The sequence below is a fragment of the Pongo abelii genome, chromosome 22 (assembly GCF_028885655.2).
Source record: "Pongo abelii isolate AG06213 chromosome 22, NHGRI_mPonAbe1-v2.0_pri, whole genome shotgun sequence".
Classification (NCBI taxonomy): domain Eukaryota; kingdom Metazoa; phylum Chordata; class Mammalia; order Primates; family Hominidae; genus Pongo; species Pongo abelii.
The window spans coordinates 39183145-39199230 of NC_072007.2; the positions used below are offsets into that span (position 1 = coordinate 39183145).

General features: G+C 40.0%; 1 protein-coding gene and 1 pseudogene across 1 annotated transcript in view; both read right to left on the reverse strand.

Annotated features, from left to right (window-relative positions):
- LTN1 (listerin E3 ubiquitin protein ligase 1) overlaps nucleotides 1-9863 on the reverse strand; it is a 64525-nt gene extending 54662 nt beyond the window's left edge. Inside the window, exons 1-4 of the mRNA XM_002830588.5 lie at nucleotides 9625-9863; nucleotides 3555-3758; nucleotides 2964-3062; nucleotides 1523-1753 (exon numbers count right to left, since the gene is read on the reverse strand). Of these exons, the coding sequence (XP_002830634.4) occupies nucleotides 1523-1753; nucleotides 2964-3062; nucleotides 3555-3758; nucleotides 9625-9804 (714 nt within the window). The 5' untranslated portion in view covers nucleotides 9805-9863. The remainder of the gene's footprint in view (nucleotides 1-1522; nucleotides 1754-2963; nucleotides 3063-3554; nucleotides 3759-9624) is intronic.
- Nucleotides 9864-14327: 4464 nt separating this feature from the next.
- LOC112130502 (large ribosomal subunit protein uL14-like) lies at nucleotides 14328-14919 on the reverse strand (annotated as a pseudogene).
- Nucleotides 14920-16086: the final 1167 nt, after the last annotated feature.

Sequence of the window (16086 nt, forward strand, 5' to 3'; positions counted from 1 at the left end):
AGCTGTAATGAACTGTAACATAGCCAACTAAAAGGAAAATAAAATGGAAGAAATAACCCACATGTTCAATGATTAGTTATCCATTCATGACAAAGCCAAGAACAAATTTATTTTTTTAAAGCCTATGAAGAGCCAAATTAGTTGTCTCAAAATCCATTTCCTAAAGCTCTTAGTGTCCAAACTCATGACGCTTCACTCTTGTAACATTTATAACTTGGCATTTTAAATGAACCAATGATTCTTATGTTACAGATGGGTTAGAAAACTCCATTTGAGCATATGATTAAAGCTACAAACACTCTCTCTAGAAAAACACGCTTGGTACACCTGAGAAATGAAGAATGGAAGAACCCAAATGGGGTACTAGAATCAAGTAATGTGTCGGGGAGTGCTGGGTGAAGAGATTAGATAGGTAAGCAGGGACCAGATCATGCAGAGCCTTGTATGTCAAGACAAGAAATTTGAACTTAAAGTGTAATGGAGAGCCACAGGAAGGATGGCTAATTGAAAGGAGGAAGCAAAGCAGGGAGAGAGGGTCAGATGGAAATGTTTAAGTAGGGTTATACACAGGGTGTTGTGGAAACATAGGAGTACTAAATAAGGGAATAAATGCAAGCATAGATTTTTCAAAAAATTATCAATTCCCTCCTCACTTATACTTCATCTACTTTTATTTCTCAATATAATTCTAACAACTCTGTTGTCTGGTTTTTCTAGTCCATATATTGGGAATAGCAAATGAAGGGGGAAGAAATGAGACACTACTAGAAACAGACACACTGAAAGCCACAAATAGGTATGGCTGGTAACTTTTTATGAGAAAGTTATGGCAAAAGTGTTGGCCCAGTGTGGAGAAACTTTATCTGAAAATGGGAGTATAAATTTGTTTGGCCTTTTGAAGGGCCAGTTATCATTATCTATAAAAATTTTTAATGTTCTTATTCTTTGGCCCAACATATGCTTACTAGAAGTTCTAGTAAGTATCACTCCCACAAGGGTATGAAGAGATCTACTCAAGAATGTTTACTGAAATAGCATTTGTTATGATAAAAATTGGAAAAAAATCCAAATGTATATTAATCTAAAAAGAGTTAAATAAACTATTGTACATCCATGTATAGTAATACCAGAGAGCCAATAAAAAGAAAAAGACACTAAGTTAGATCTGTATATATATATAGATATGGAAACATGAGAGAAAATAATTTTAGATTTTTTTTAGATGTATTACTTGTTTAGATTATATAAAACATGTCTACTTTTTAAAAATATAATAAATTAAGACTTCAAAATTAAAATGGAAAATGTAAATACTGTAGAAAGATCCAATCCAAAATGTTAATTTTGTTAAAGATCCAAAATGGTTATTTTACTAAACAGAATTTTAAAAAGGCAACCTTCAGTTGGAAATACTATACTTACTCATTCCCCTACAATCCCAAGTAAAAGAGCTGTCATTATGCTTATAACCCTTAAATACTTAAAAAAAAAAAAATAGATTCAGAATGATTCCAGAACTTACACTTGTAATTTCATCCTTACAAAATGCTATGGCTTCAGGTTGCTTGCTTGGAGGAAAAGCCGCTTCAAATGCATCTTTTGCTGCAAATGCAGCTGGTGTGTAAGTATCACACTGAGCCATTAGCCAATATCCCATTAAACTTTTTAAGTAGGGAGCCAACTGTTTCTTTACTTTAAGGATAAGTTTTTCAAAAGCTTGTTGTGTGGCTTCTCGGACCCGACGGTCATGATCCTATTAAAAATATAAATGTGATTTAAAATAGCTCTAGCCCATAAAAACAATCACAGACATTTCTGGATATGCTATAATGACCCATTACCAAGAATTCACCTATGTATTAAGCTAAACTGAAATCATTTTTTTAAAATCAGTAATTTGGAGGTTTTTAAATCAGAAACTATGTAAAATAATTTATTAATTTTTCTTTCTCCCCTTCTCCCAGTGAGATAGGATTGTATTCAAGACAGATTCGAAGTTGGGCCTTGAGGCCGAGCCTGGTGGCTCACGCCTATAATCCCAGTACTTTTGGTGGCCGAGGCAGGCAGATTATTTGCGGTCAGGAGTTCAAGACCAGCCTGGCCAACATGGTGAAACCCTGTCTCTACTAAAAATTCAAAAAATTAGCAGGGCATGGTGGCATACACCTGTAATCCCAGCTATTCAGGAGGCTGAGGCAGGAGAATCACTTGAACCTAGGAGACGAAGCTGCAGTGAACAGAGATCGCGCCACTGCACTCCAGCCTGGGTGACAGAATGAGACTCCATCTCAATTAAAAAAAAAAAAAAGCTGGGTCTTCAATAATTAAGCAACTCACTCATTCTTCTGCAGCAAATATACAGGGAATAAAATCATTGTCAAAATTTATTAAAACTGGAAAGCACCTGGGTAATTCTCTAGTAACAACCTAATTTCTGAAAACAGACTTCCTAAATATTCTTCATAACCCAACACAATCCAATCCCTTTTTTTTTTTTTTTAAAGACATTGTCTTGCTCTATTGTCCAGGCTGGAGTGCAGTGGTGCAATCTTGGCTCACTGCAATCTCCGCCCCCCAGGTTCAAGCGATTCTCTTGCCTCAGCCTCCCAAGTAGCTGGGATTACAGGCATCCATCAACACACCTGGCTAATTTTTGTATTTTTAGTAGAGACAGGGTTTCACCATGTTGGCCAGGCTGGTCTCGAACTCCTGATCTCAAGTGATCTTGCCCACCTCAGCCTCCCAAAGTGCTGGGATTACAGGCATGAGCCACCATACCAGGCCTCAATCTCTTTTTTTTATTTCCACGCTCTTCTCAAGTGTAAACAATTCAATCTGCATAACAATGCTGACATAACATTTAATAACCCTCACCAAAAATCAACATTATAAATTTGAGAGTCTCCATGACTCCAAGCAAAAAATATACAACAGAAATAAACTAGCAAAGTTTTAATACTTACAAGTGAAATTTTGCAAAAAATTCTAGGCCAATATGGAAGAACTCCTTTCACAGTTTCTGTGTCTCTCTCTGTACACATGGTTCCAAATTCCTGCATAGCCTAAAAGTAAGTTATTAACATCATTAGGATTAACAACCATAATACTGGCTATTGATTATTCTGTTCTGGAAGCTTTGTCTATTTTATGTAATAGGAGAATACACTATTTCTGTTTATGCCATATGAGACTAGTTTGAAGAGCTCTTTCACAGGCTACTATGGTAGAAACTCTTCAGTTGTTTTTTAAAAAATAAAACATCTACAAACAAAAAAACCTCATTTACAGTTACAAGGTCAAAGTTACATTCCCTAATGGGAAAAACTATACAGCCAAAATTCCAAAGCAGTTTAAAAAAGTTCAGTGTAACAAACTAATTTACAACCTAGAAAATAAATATCAACTAAGTTTAAGACTCTGTGTCAGAAAAAAGTACAATTATAAAAGAACTTAGCAATAAATTGTTCATTTTTCTTTACATAAAACATGCTAATAACATTTTATTTTAACAAAGGGATTTTCTTGATAATTTTTATGAAAACAAGAAAACTTGCTTTTAATTTTGTGGTGACATCTTTCTTTGAAAGTTTCCGCAGCACCATTCGGAAATCAGAATCTACAAGACTGTCAATTTCTTCAGCTCCTTGAATAGCAGGAACATAGCCTAGGTCACTCTGAGATGTTCCAAAACCAATAAATCCAGGCACTGTTCCCTGTTCTTTGGCAAGGAGTTCTGCGGCTCGGCCACTGTTTGAAGGCTGATAAAATTACGGAGAAAAAAAGTCAGAGTCCAGAAAGGGTTCAAAACTTAACTTTGTAATTCCTTGGCTATTCCCATGGTCAGAATGAGCTTTTATTTTATTTTCTTTTTTCCTAGCCTAAAATTTCATCTATTGCAAGGTTCCCCAAAGATTAATGGTTTTGTTGCCAAGAATCCATCAATACTGATCCTAGAAATTATTCCGTTTCCTAAACATTAGAATGTTTTGTAAACCGTGGATACAATCCATTAGTGGCTCATGATATCAATATAATGGACCATGACAGAATTTTAAAGAAATTGATTAAAATTTTTAAAATCAGAATGTATCACGTGGTAAAATTTTCATAAATGCTGTTTTATGAATTTTTCATTTCCAACTTTCATATAAATAGTATGTATACACATATGTATACTATGTAACGATGTAAAATTAACTCATAAATAGAACCCATCCCTTCATTCACCCATTAAATGAACAAATATTTATTAAACAATCACAATAGCCCAGGTCTAATGATAGCTGCCTCTAGACTGGGAGTTCCTTGAGGGTGGATACACTCATTTCCACATACTCCAAAACCTAGCCTAACCTCTTTGGGCTAAAATTACATTATTATAGCCATAAAAATCAATACAACAGTCAATCTATAATACAGACTCCTTTGTTTTGAATCATAGTTAGTGGTTTATTTGACTGATACACAATATAGTAGTCTTCTACTAAAAGGAGGTTAGTTGATACAGAGAAAGAAAATATTTGAACTGCTAAAAGAAATTAACTTACTGTTATCTAAACAGAAAATGCTTCAGTTTGACCACCAAGCTGACATCACAAGCCATCTAAACTCATCTATTTCTTATTTCTCTATAAAGATGTTTGCCAACAGTTATTCAAATGTGTGATTCAAATTGCTCATACCAGCTGGGCACAGTGGCTCACACCTGTAATCCCAGCACTTTGGGAGGCCAAGGCGGGCAGATCACAAGGTCAGGAGTTCGAGACCAGCCTGGCCAACATGGTGAAACCCCATCTCTACCAAAGATACAAAAAATTAACTGGGCGTGGTGGCGCACGCCTGTAATCCCAGCTACTGGGGAGGCTGAGGCAAGAGAATCGCTTGAACCAGAAGGCGGAGGTTGCAATGAGCCAAGACTGCACCATTGCACTCCAGCCTGGCAGCCTGGGTGACAGGGCGAGACTCTATCTCAAAAAAAAAAAACAAACAAAAAAAACAAATTGCTCATACCAGCCAGGCAAGGTGGCTCATGCCTATAATCCCAACACTTTGGGAGGTCAAGGCAGGTGGATCACTTCAGCCCTGGAGTTCGAAACCAGCCTGGGCAACATGGCAAAACGCTGTCTCTACTAAAAACACAAAAATTAGCCAGGCGTGGTGGCATGTGCCTGTAATCCCACCTACTCAGGAGGCTGAGTTATGAGAATTGCTTGAACCTGGGAGGCTGAGGTTGCAGTGAGCCAAGATCGTGCCACTGCACTCCACCCAGGGCAACAGAGTGAGGCTCTGTCTCAAAAAAAAAAAAAAAAAAAATTGCTAATACCTAGCAAAAGTGTGTTTGGAAAATTCATCTGACAAGGAATAATCTGGCCTACTTCCTAAACTGAATTGAGTGAACAGGAAAGAAAATGATGGCCTGCAATACATTTTTTTTTTCACCCTGTAGCATTTAAGACTAATTCCAAAAAAGGTTCTCTATTTTTTTTTTTAAGTGAAATTAAGTTTATTAAGAAAATAGGTCAGGCGCGGTAGTTCATGTCTGTAATCCGAGCACTTTGGGAGGCTGAGGAGGGAGATTACCTGAGGTCAGGAGTTCAAGACCAGCCTGGCCAATATGGTGAAACCCCATCTCTACTAAAAATACAAAATTAGCCAGGCATGGTGGCACATGCCTTTAATCCCAGCTGAGGCAGGAGAATTGCTTGAACCCAGGAGGCAGAGGTTGCAGTGAGTCGAGATCGCGCCATTGCACTCCAGCCTGGGCAAAAAGAGCGAAACTCCATTTCAAAAAAAAAAAAAAGAAAAGAATAAAAGAATGGCTACTCCATAGGCAAAGCAGCTGTTCTCTATTTTTTAAGTTTCTTAAAATGAATTAATATTAATTATTCAATTCCCCTTTCTCAATATTGGTACATGAATAAAGAACCACAAAGGAAGTAGTTAGTGCATTACAATTCTAAAACCTAAATATGATGACTTTAGGATATCAGAATCTTCTACAATCTCATGTGTAAATGGTTTTATTATGAAACAGAATAAAAAACTAATTATTGCTAAAATCTAAAGGAGTTGAGGCTGAAATAACAGAATTAGGACTGATAACTAGGGGCAAAAGAGAAGGTATCAAATTTCCCGTCTCCAATTTAAAAGTAACAAGTTACTTTTAAATGCACCATCTTTTTTGAATGTCTACTTTAAATTTAAAATATAGTTACTCTTATGATCTTTGTATGTTAAGTGCTATACCCATAGTTCAATAAAAATTAAGAAACAATTCTATTTATGGCACTTTTCTTTTTTGTACTATGCCTACTTCTGTCTACACTCTTTCATGCCAAGCTTCTAGAGTTATTTGTGGTGGCAAATCCTGAGTCTACAAAGACCAAACCAAGGAAGACTTACAAGACCTTTCACCATCTAACCTCAACTTTTCCCAGTCTTATCTCCTGCCACTCTTTCCTTCCCTTGCCCCTTCCTTCTCCCTTCTCCAAATTACCTTGCCATCATTCATGCCCTAGTACCAAACCAAATTCGAAGTTCTCTGAGGCAGGGCATGGTGGCTCACACCTGTAATCCCAGCACTTTAGGAGGCTGAGCGTATCTTTGGGCAGATCACTTCAGGCCAGGAGTTTGAGACCAGCCTGGCCAACATGGCAAAACCCTGTCTCTACTAAAAATACAAAAAAATTAGCCGGGTGTGATGGCGCACGTCTGTAATCCCAGCTACTCCAGAGGCTGAGGCAACAAAACTGATTGAACCTGGGAGGTGGAGGTTGCGGTGACCCGAGACTCCGTCTCAAAAAAAAAAAAAAAAAAAAAAGTTATCTATGTGATGGCCTTTCACAATTTGATCTTTATACAACCTTTTCTCTCTACCTGAAAACGCTTCCTTTCTTTTCACTGCCTGACAAACTCCTACTCATCTTTCAAACTCATGTTTGCAACACTTGCCTTCCTCCATTCTCTTCCATTCTCCCACATTCTTTCTTCTAATACCTGCATCATAATTCTTTAATATAACATTTGCTTACATATGTGTCTGTATCATCAAACTAACAGTTCAAGAACAGCAGACATCTATTATCTCTGAATACCTGACATCCAGTATCAAAGTCTTCTATTGAAGACTTTGCCACATTAAAGTTAAAATCCCAACTCCACAACTTCCTGGCTACAGGAGCTTAGGCAAGTTAATTTCTCTAAACCTCAGTTTCACCGCATTTAAAATGAGATATGAGTAATTAATTCATTACTTCGGTTGTTTTCATGATTAAGCATAAGTTTTTAAATCACCATAGTAATAACTGATTCCAGCAAGAATCAAAGGGTGCTCAAACCATTAGGTGAAAGTTTGTGGAAGAGCAGGACATTCACAGTTTCAAACTAACATATTATTTGTTATTGGCCAACGGAAAAATATAACTTTATAATGGACAACACCTTAACCAAGTAATTAAACAAATACCACCAATAAGGGGACAAACAGGTGCAAAGTGCCCCTGGTGTGATGCACTGAGAAAGACTCATCATCTATGAAGAATTCCTTCTCAAAATTGTTTAGCCTGAATCTAATCATAAGGAAACAACTAGATGAATCTGAATTAATCAAACAAATGGCCCAGGCTCCTCCAAATTTTGTTAAAAAAAGACACTCCTCTCCCCGCTTAAACAGTACTGAGAAACTGTCTAGATCAAAGAAACCCAAATGGCAACTAAATGGAATGAGTGATCCTTGACTGAATCTCAAATGTTAAAACAGTTTATCTTTTTAAAAAAGTCCCAGCCTGGGCAACATGGCAAAACTCTGTCCCTACAAAAATCAGCTAGCCGTGATGGCCTGTACCTGTAGTCCTAGCTACTGGAAAGGCTAAGCTGGGAGGATCACTTGAACCCGAGAGGCAGAGATTGCAGTGAGCCAAGTTCACACCTCTGCACGCCAGCCTGGATAACAGAGTGAGACTCTGTCCCGAAAAAAAAAAAAAGATTAGCCAGGAGTCCTAGCTACTAAGGAGGCTGAGGTGGGAGGACTGACTGCTTGAGCCCAAGAGGTTGACACTGCAGTGGGCCATGATTATACCACTACACTCCAGGTTTGGAGACAGAGCCACCCTGTCTTACAAAAAAAAAAAAAAGAAAAAGAAAAAAAGAACATTATTGGGATAACTACAGAAGTCTAAATACAAGGCTGTATCCTGGATTACAGTATTACACAAAAGTCAAAGTTTCTGCATGCTATAACCATTATTATAATTGCTGCAGGCTAGAAAATGGCATTGTAATGAACGGCTAATGTATTTAGGATGTATTGTAATTATACATGCTGATGTATTTAGGAGTTAAGAGTCCCGACTTCTGCAACTAACTCTCATACAGTTCAGAAAAATACATAAATTAAGAGAGAGAAAGCAAATGCAACCAAGTATTAGCAATTGGTGAATGTAGGTAAAGAGTATATGGGATGTCGTTCTAATATTCTTGCAACTTTTCCTCATAAGAACTTTTCAACTATAAAACATTTGAGAAAATCTGTTAAATAAAAAACATTAAATGAGGATGCAAGTAAAGTGCTTAGCACAGTAACACAATAGGTTGCTATAATTGTTAATACTGTTATTATCTTCCAAAACAGATTAAGTGACAGATTTAAGAAAAGGTGACATTGAAATCACTAGAATTAACTATATCAGAAACAGGAAAAAAAAAGCATTCTCATAAAATTGGACTGTGCTGTAATAAATCTAACGCCATAAAAAAATACCATTACGAAACCCCTCATAGTGTAGTTTTACACGAATCCACTTTAAGGTCGTCTTTAAACAAGTACTTAGTGAGCTTCTATTAGGTGCCAGTCTGTTCTAGGCTCCGAGGATAAAAACATTTGCTTTCAAAATACTTACATTAGTGAACCAAGACAATAAATGTCATAAATACAATGGAGTAAAATAAAGTAGGAAGAACAGGGAGTGGGGAAGGGCTACAAGAGGGTGATCATGGGAGACCTCACTGAGGTGTCGAGAGCAAAGTTTGGAGCCACCTAACTGAAGAGCGCTGGGAGCCGGCCAGGTAGTCAAGGCACAGTGAAGAGATCAGTGTGGCTGGATGAAGTAAGCCAAGAGGAGGGAGCTGAAGATGGGACTGCAGATGGAAAGGGGTAACAGGCAGTCCAGAAACCAAATATACCATCCTAAGAGCTTTAGCTTAGGAGCTGCCACTGTAGGTAGCAAAGGAGAGGCACAATCTGCGGTAACCTCCACAGTAGGTTCACTTTAACATTCTCCCAACTCTCCTTCTTCCTAGCGCCGCCCTCCCCCAACCAACCCGCTACCTCGGCCAGATCACCTTCCAGTGAACCTGACACATTATCATTTCTTCATGAATATTGTGGGTGTGTGCTCGGATGCGGACAGCTCTGGCATGGTACATCTTTTCTCTCACGATTCCCCAATCTGCTCAGAGATAACCCAAACCGCCCTCAGGGACGCACACACAACAGACAGGTCACACTCGACAGGGAAACACACGCCTCCCCACAGCCGCGCTCCACACACCCTCCAGCAACGCGCTGGGCGGTGCCAGCCGCCTCGAAGCGAGGCTCCCGGGTCGGCCGAGCCAACCCCCGCTCACCCTCAGGTTCCCTTTAGTTCGCTGCTTGTTCTTCCCGCCCATGGTCGCGGTTGCAGCTGTACTCTGAGCACTCAGACCCCGGTTGACACGTCCGGGACACAACTTCCGGCCTCTGGCGCCGGAAGAGGACTCCCTGTAATAACTTCCCCCGGGCCCTTTTCCACCACCCACCCTGTCCATTTGCTGCCCCACTTCCGCTCCCGCCTCCCCCTGTGTCCCTGACCATCCGCCACCGGAGACGTCACAGCTAAAGCCACGCCTGTCTGAGTGATGTCATTCCTGGCCAATAGGAAGCCAAGCATTGGACCCGTGGCGCCAAATCCTGTCCTCCCCGTTTTCAGAAGCTAGGTTTGTTCCTTGCTTAGCGAGTAGGAAACTGGCGTGAATCATCAGAGGGCAGTTTCACATAAGGGTAGCATTAGAATGTTATGGTAGAGGCTGTGGGAAGATAGGAATGTTTTAGACTTCCAGCATGATGCAATCATCAGTATCACCTGGGCGTTTGTTAGAAAAAGCCAACTCGGGCCCCTCAGAACTCCTGAATCAGATCCTGCATTTTGACAGTATTCCCAAGTCTTGTTAAAATTTGATTACTGCTGTAGGCAATATTCTCTCTAAATCTCCCCTCCCCGTCGCCTTTTATTCATATTGAAACTGTTAACGTGCAGTTTAGGAAAGAGGATAATGTGGGAGTCCCTCTTAAAATTTGAAATGTACAAATCCTGTAACCTACTGATTGTGCGACTCAGAATCACACCAGAGAAACAAGTAAATGTGTGCTGGTTATTGTTTCTTGTCCACGCAGTCACCCTTTTATACTCAACTCCATGTTACTGGGGGGCTTCTGCTAGATTCCACCAACAGGACGAACTAGAGGGAAACAAAGGCAAGAGGAAGAAGGGACTTGCTCCATTCTGTGAGCATCATGCCAGCAGCAGCTGCCTTTTACAGTGGCAGGAGCAATTGCTTTAGCCAGCAGGTGGTTTTAATCTCCATCCTTTTTCCAACAATCACAGAATCAGCCTTATTGCACCTCTCAGAAATCACAGCAGCAGTCAGTGCTCTCCTCAGAGATCTGAATTCTACCTTCATGCGGCCCCTCCCCTGAGCTCCTGAGATAGCCAATGTTTGAGCCACCTCCTCAGAAGTTTGAGCCTCAACACCGTGGGATCCCTTCTTTGTGCTTCAGAGATCCAGTAACAGCCAGCCATCACCCTCTCTTCATTCTTCATAGGCCTGAACTAAGGTGTTCAGGGCCCTCCTTCAAGCTTTTAGGTTCTGATGACTCCAACCACCTCTTTTGTTCCATCCTTTCCTAACTCTAGGACTGGTAGCTGCTACCTGCAGTGATTACCTGTTATCTTTTATAATTCCTTTTGACCAATTTCCCATATTAAAATATTTGTCAATAACTAATGTGATTTGTTTTTCTGACTAGACCCTGATTTTAAAATGCACACAAAAGCCGGGTGCGGTGGCTCACGCCTGTAATCCCAGCACTTTGGGAGGCCGAGGCAGGTGGATCACCTGACTGATGTCAGGAGTTCGAGACCAGCCTGGCCAAGATGGCAAAACCCCATCTCTACTAAAAATACGAAAATTAGCTGGGCGTGGTGGCAGGTGCCTGCAATCCCAGCTACTTGGAAGGCTGAGGCACGAGAATGTCTTGAACCCGGGAGGCGAAGGTTGCAGTGAGCCGAGATCACGCCACTGCACTCCAGCCTGGGTGACAGAGCAGACTGTCTCAGAAAAAAGTCACACAAAGAGACATATTACAGGATGTTCACAAAAACTTTATAATAGGAAGATAATTGTAAGCAACCTATGTTTATATATTGGAGAACTGCTAAATAAATTATATGTATTCAATAAGCTATTAGGCAGCATTTAAGAAGAATAAGGTTTATCTGTACACACATAGGAAGAATTGTAAGACACATTCTTTAAAAAGCAAATACCAAGTAATATATACAGTATGATACTATTTGTTTTTAAAACCCACAACACAATTATATATATATATATATATATATATATGCATATATATATTATATAAATACAGAGAATAGGCCGGGTGCGGTGGCTCACACCTGTAATCCCAACACTTGGGGAGGCCGAGGTGGGTGGATTGCTTGAGGTGAGGAGTTTGAGACAAGCCTGGCCAACATGGTGAAACCCCGTTGCTACTAAAATACAAAAATTAGCTGGGCATGGTGGCAGGCGGCTGTAATCCCAGCTACTAGGGAGGCTGAGGCAGGAGAATTGCTTGAACACAGGAAGTGTAGGTTGCAGTGAGCCAAGATCGCGCCTCTGCACTTCAGCCTGGGTGACAAAGTGAGACTCCGTCTCAAAAAAAAAAAAAAAAATAGAATAAAGATCTGCAAGAATACATACCAGTCTGATCATTGTAGTTTTTGTGGGAAAAAGTGGCAAGAAAAGACATTAGCGTTATGAGTTATAGTCAAAGGAAATTAAGCCTTATCTATAAGATTTTGTTTTATACAAGGACAACATCTTCATGTATTAATTATGTAATTAAAAATCAACTCAGGCTGGGCGCAGTGACTGATGCTTATAATCCCAGCACTTTGGGAGGCCAAGGTGGGTGGATCACTTGAGATCAGGAATTCAAGACCAGCCTGGCCACGATGGTGAAACCTCGTCTCTACCAAAAATACAAAAACTAGCTAGGCACGGTGGCACGCACCTGTAACCCCAGCTACGCGGGAGGCTGAGGCAGGAGAATTGCTTGAACCCAGGAGGCAGAGGTTGCAGTGAGCCAAGATCGTGCCACTGCACCCCAGCCTGGGCAACAGAACAAGACTCTATCTCAAAAAAAAAAAAAAAATCAACTCAACAAATATTAAATTGTTTGTTTAAAATAAATCATTGGTTACATAAATCATGGTACATTGGTTATACAAATTGTAGTGTCCTCATTCTCGAGAGTTATATAATATAGCTGCAAACAGTTTAACACATTGGAAACACTACTAGATATCATGCCATTCACTGAAAATGTGGGTGTCACATATCAAAAATGCTACAGAAGGGGAAGATTTACATGTGCTTGAGTAGTCAGATAGGCTTTCCAAGCCAAAGCCCAAAGCTTGGAAAACATTAGGAAAAGCAAAATAAAAGGGAGAACATTCAAAATGGGGACGAGAGAGGGACAGAGACAGTGAGTCGGATTAGCACAGATTTTGGAAAGGACAGTCAAGAATCTAGCCTGACTTCAGTACAGACTTACCCAGGAAAAAAAAAAAAAAAACTTGAAGGACAAGACTGGCATGATCATCTGTGCTCCTATTTACTAATTGTTTCCTAAATTTTGTCTGTTCTTGCTGGAAATATCTCCTGATTTCATTTCCTTGTATTCTGATGAGACTTTCCACCTTTCGCAACAGGGATGCATGCCTCTTGCCATGTTCCTCAACTACTCCAGGCCACACAGATCTCTCTTCGATTTTCCTAGGACATCAACTTATAACTGGTTTATTTTTTTACCCAGAAGTCAGTAGGATATTACTGCTTTGGGAACTTGAAAATAGTCTCATTGATTTAACAGTTTCTCATGCTTAGATTTTCCAGCAAGTCTGTAAATCCTTTGAAGGTGAGGCTGTCTCCATAGTACTCTAAACAGTGCCTGCCAAAGTAGATATCCGCAAATTTGTTTTAACTGATTCATACAAGGTTTTAGAAATCAGAAAATAATTGTTTCTATCAATACAGTAGGTGATAGGCAGAAAAGGTTTGGACAGAAGAACATTAAAAATAATGTTTAATTTTTGTCAAAATGTAAAAGTTTATGTCAAGAAATGTCGGCTAGGTGCAGTAGCTCACGCCTGTAATCCCAACGCTTTGGGAGGCTGAGCCAGGAGGATTACCTGACGTCAGGAGTTCGAGACCAGCCTGGCCAACATGGTGAAAACTTGTCTCTACCAAAAATACAAAAATTAGCCAGGCGTGGTGGTGCGTGCCTGTAATCCTACATACTCAGGAGTCTGAGACAGGAGAATCACTTGAACCCACGATGCAGAGGTTGCACTGAGCTGAGGTCACATCCAGCCTGGGCAACAGAGCAAGACTGTCTCAAAAGAAAAAAAGAAAAAAGAAATGTCAATACTTTTAAGGCCAAGATTAGAAACTCTTCAGAAATCAGGTTGGGAGTTAAAAAAAAAAAAAAAAAAAGATTTGAAACTCTCCTTTCTTCATTCATAATTATTAATATTATCAATTCTTGTTTTCACAGATTAAGAGTTACACATCAGAATTATAGCCTTTTTTCCCTAAGTAAATATTGGGCATGCCTTACAGAACTCTGATGTTAAAATAATCTTACCCATCCAGACAAGTTTCTGAGGAGGAAAATCAGACATCAAGCGCTTAAAAATATATTTCAGCTGGGTGAGGTGGCTCACACCTGTAATCCCAGCACTTTGGGAGGCCGAGGTGGGCAAATCATGAGGTCAGGAGATCGAGACCATCCTGGCTAACACGGTGAAACCCCGTCTCTACTAAAAATACAAAAAATTAGCCAGACGTGGTAGCAGGCGCCTGTAGTCCCAGCTACTCGGGAGACTGAGGCAGGAGAATGGCGTGAACCCAGGAGGCAGAGCTTGCAGTGAGCCGAGATCACACCACTGCACTCTAGCCTGGGCAACAGAGCGAGACTCTGCCTCAAAAAAAAACAAAAACAAAAACAAAAACAAAATAAAACAAAACAACTCAGCATTAATTAATCTTTATTAAACTTAGTGGTACTTTACCTTCAACTGTTATTAAGATGTATTTTTTTGGGGGGGGTACAAATACTTTTTAATGGGTTTAAAGTTTTTCTTTTTCTTTTTTTTTTTTAATCTACTGGAGAATCATGCAATGCTGCGAGCATTGGACACAATCCGGGGCCACAAGTCTACATACTCCTTTGCTACTGGTCTTATAATGGCAGAACCTTTCATTTTGCCTTTATTATTCACTATGACCCCTGCATTATCTTCAAAATAAAGAAACACACCATCTTTTCTCTGGTATGACTTTGATTGTCAAATGACCGCTGCTGGATGTTCCATTTTTCTGAGCTCTGGTTTGCCCTTCTTGACTGTGGCCATCACCATGTCACCCACACCAGCAGCAGAAAGTCTGTTCAGCTGTCCCTTGATCCCCTTCACGGAGATGATATACAGGTTTCTGGCTCCTGTGTTGTCAGCACAGTTGATCACAGCTCCTACTGGAAGACCCAAGGAAGTCCAGAATTTCACACCAAGAGGACCTACCATGTCCTCGCTTTGACATCTTGAACGCTGGAAAGAAGGAAAAAAGTATTTTTAAATTTTTTTAAGCAAACTTCTTATTTAAATAGCAGCAACACTACATAGGTAATATGTGCCAGGAGAGCATTTGTTTCTCAACTGAGATCTATAGAGAGTCAATTGAGAAAATAAGATATAATAGCTTGCTAACATTACAAAATAAATGTACAATAAGAATAATTTCAGTATACACCAGCTGTAACTCACCACAATTCAACATGAGATTTGGGTGGGGACAAATGTCCAAACTATATCAGAGGGATTTAAAAGAAAAGAAAATAACCATAATAGTACTAGAGGAATATATAGGTGAATTTCCAGTTCAAAATAGCATCTTCTAGCAGCCCCTCTCAAATTCACATACACACAAAAAAATTGATGAAAACATTGAAGAAGACAAAAACAACATAACTAAAATTAAAACTGATGAACAAAAGATTTCCGGAATCTAGAAGGAAACTGTAATACTGAGTCTGGACTCAGGAAGTCAAGAAGGCAGGAAGGAGATACAGATACATGTATATATATTTCCTTACCACATAAAACTGTGTCCTTTCCACGGTGGCTCACGCCTGTAATCCCAGCACTTTGGGAGGCTGAGGTGGGTGGATCACGAGGTCAGGAGATCAAGACCATCCTGGCTAACACGGTGAAACCCCGTCTCTACTAAAAATACAAAAAATTAGCCGGGCGTGGTGGCGGACGCCTGTAGTCCCAGCTACTCGGGAGGCTGAGGCAGGAGAATGGTGTGAACCCAGGAGGTGGAGCTTGCAGTGAGCCAAGATCGCACCACTGCACTCCAGCCTGGGCGACACAGCGAGACTCCGTCTCAAAAAAAAAAACAAAACAAAAAACTGTGTCCTTTCTTGCTGGTCTAACCCCTACTCCTATGTGCCCTACAAAGCCCTTTCTTCCCACATATTCTTTGGAATTGCAGCTTCCGTGATTAGCCAATATTCACTCTCAACACGTGTTTACAGTGTAGCTAATGACAGTGCTTCCATAGCAGCCTCTCATGAGTGCTGTTTATTGTCTAAAATCCTACCTACCTCGGGGTCTGCAGATAAGAATAGGATCCTCTTTGCTTCCACTTTCCTTAAAACAATAAATCATTCTTTTCGGGCTGCTGTCAACAGAATACACCTTCTGA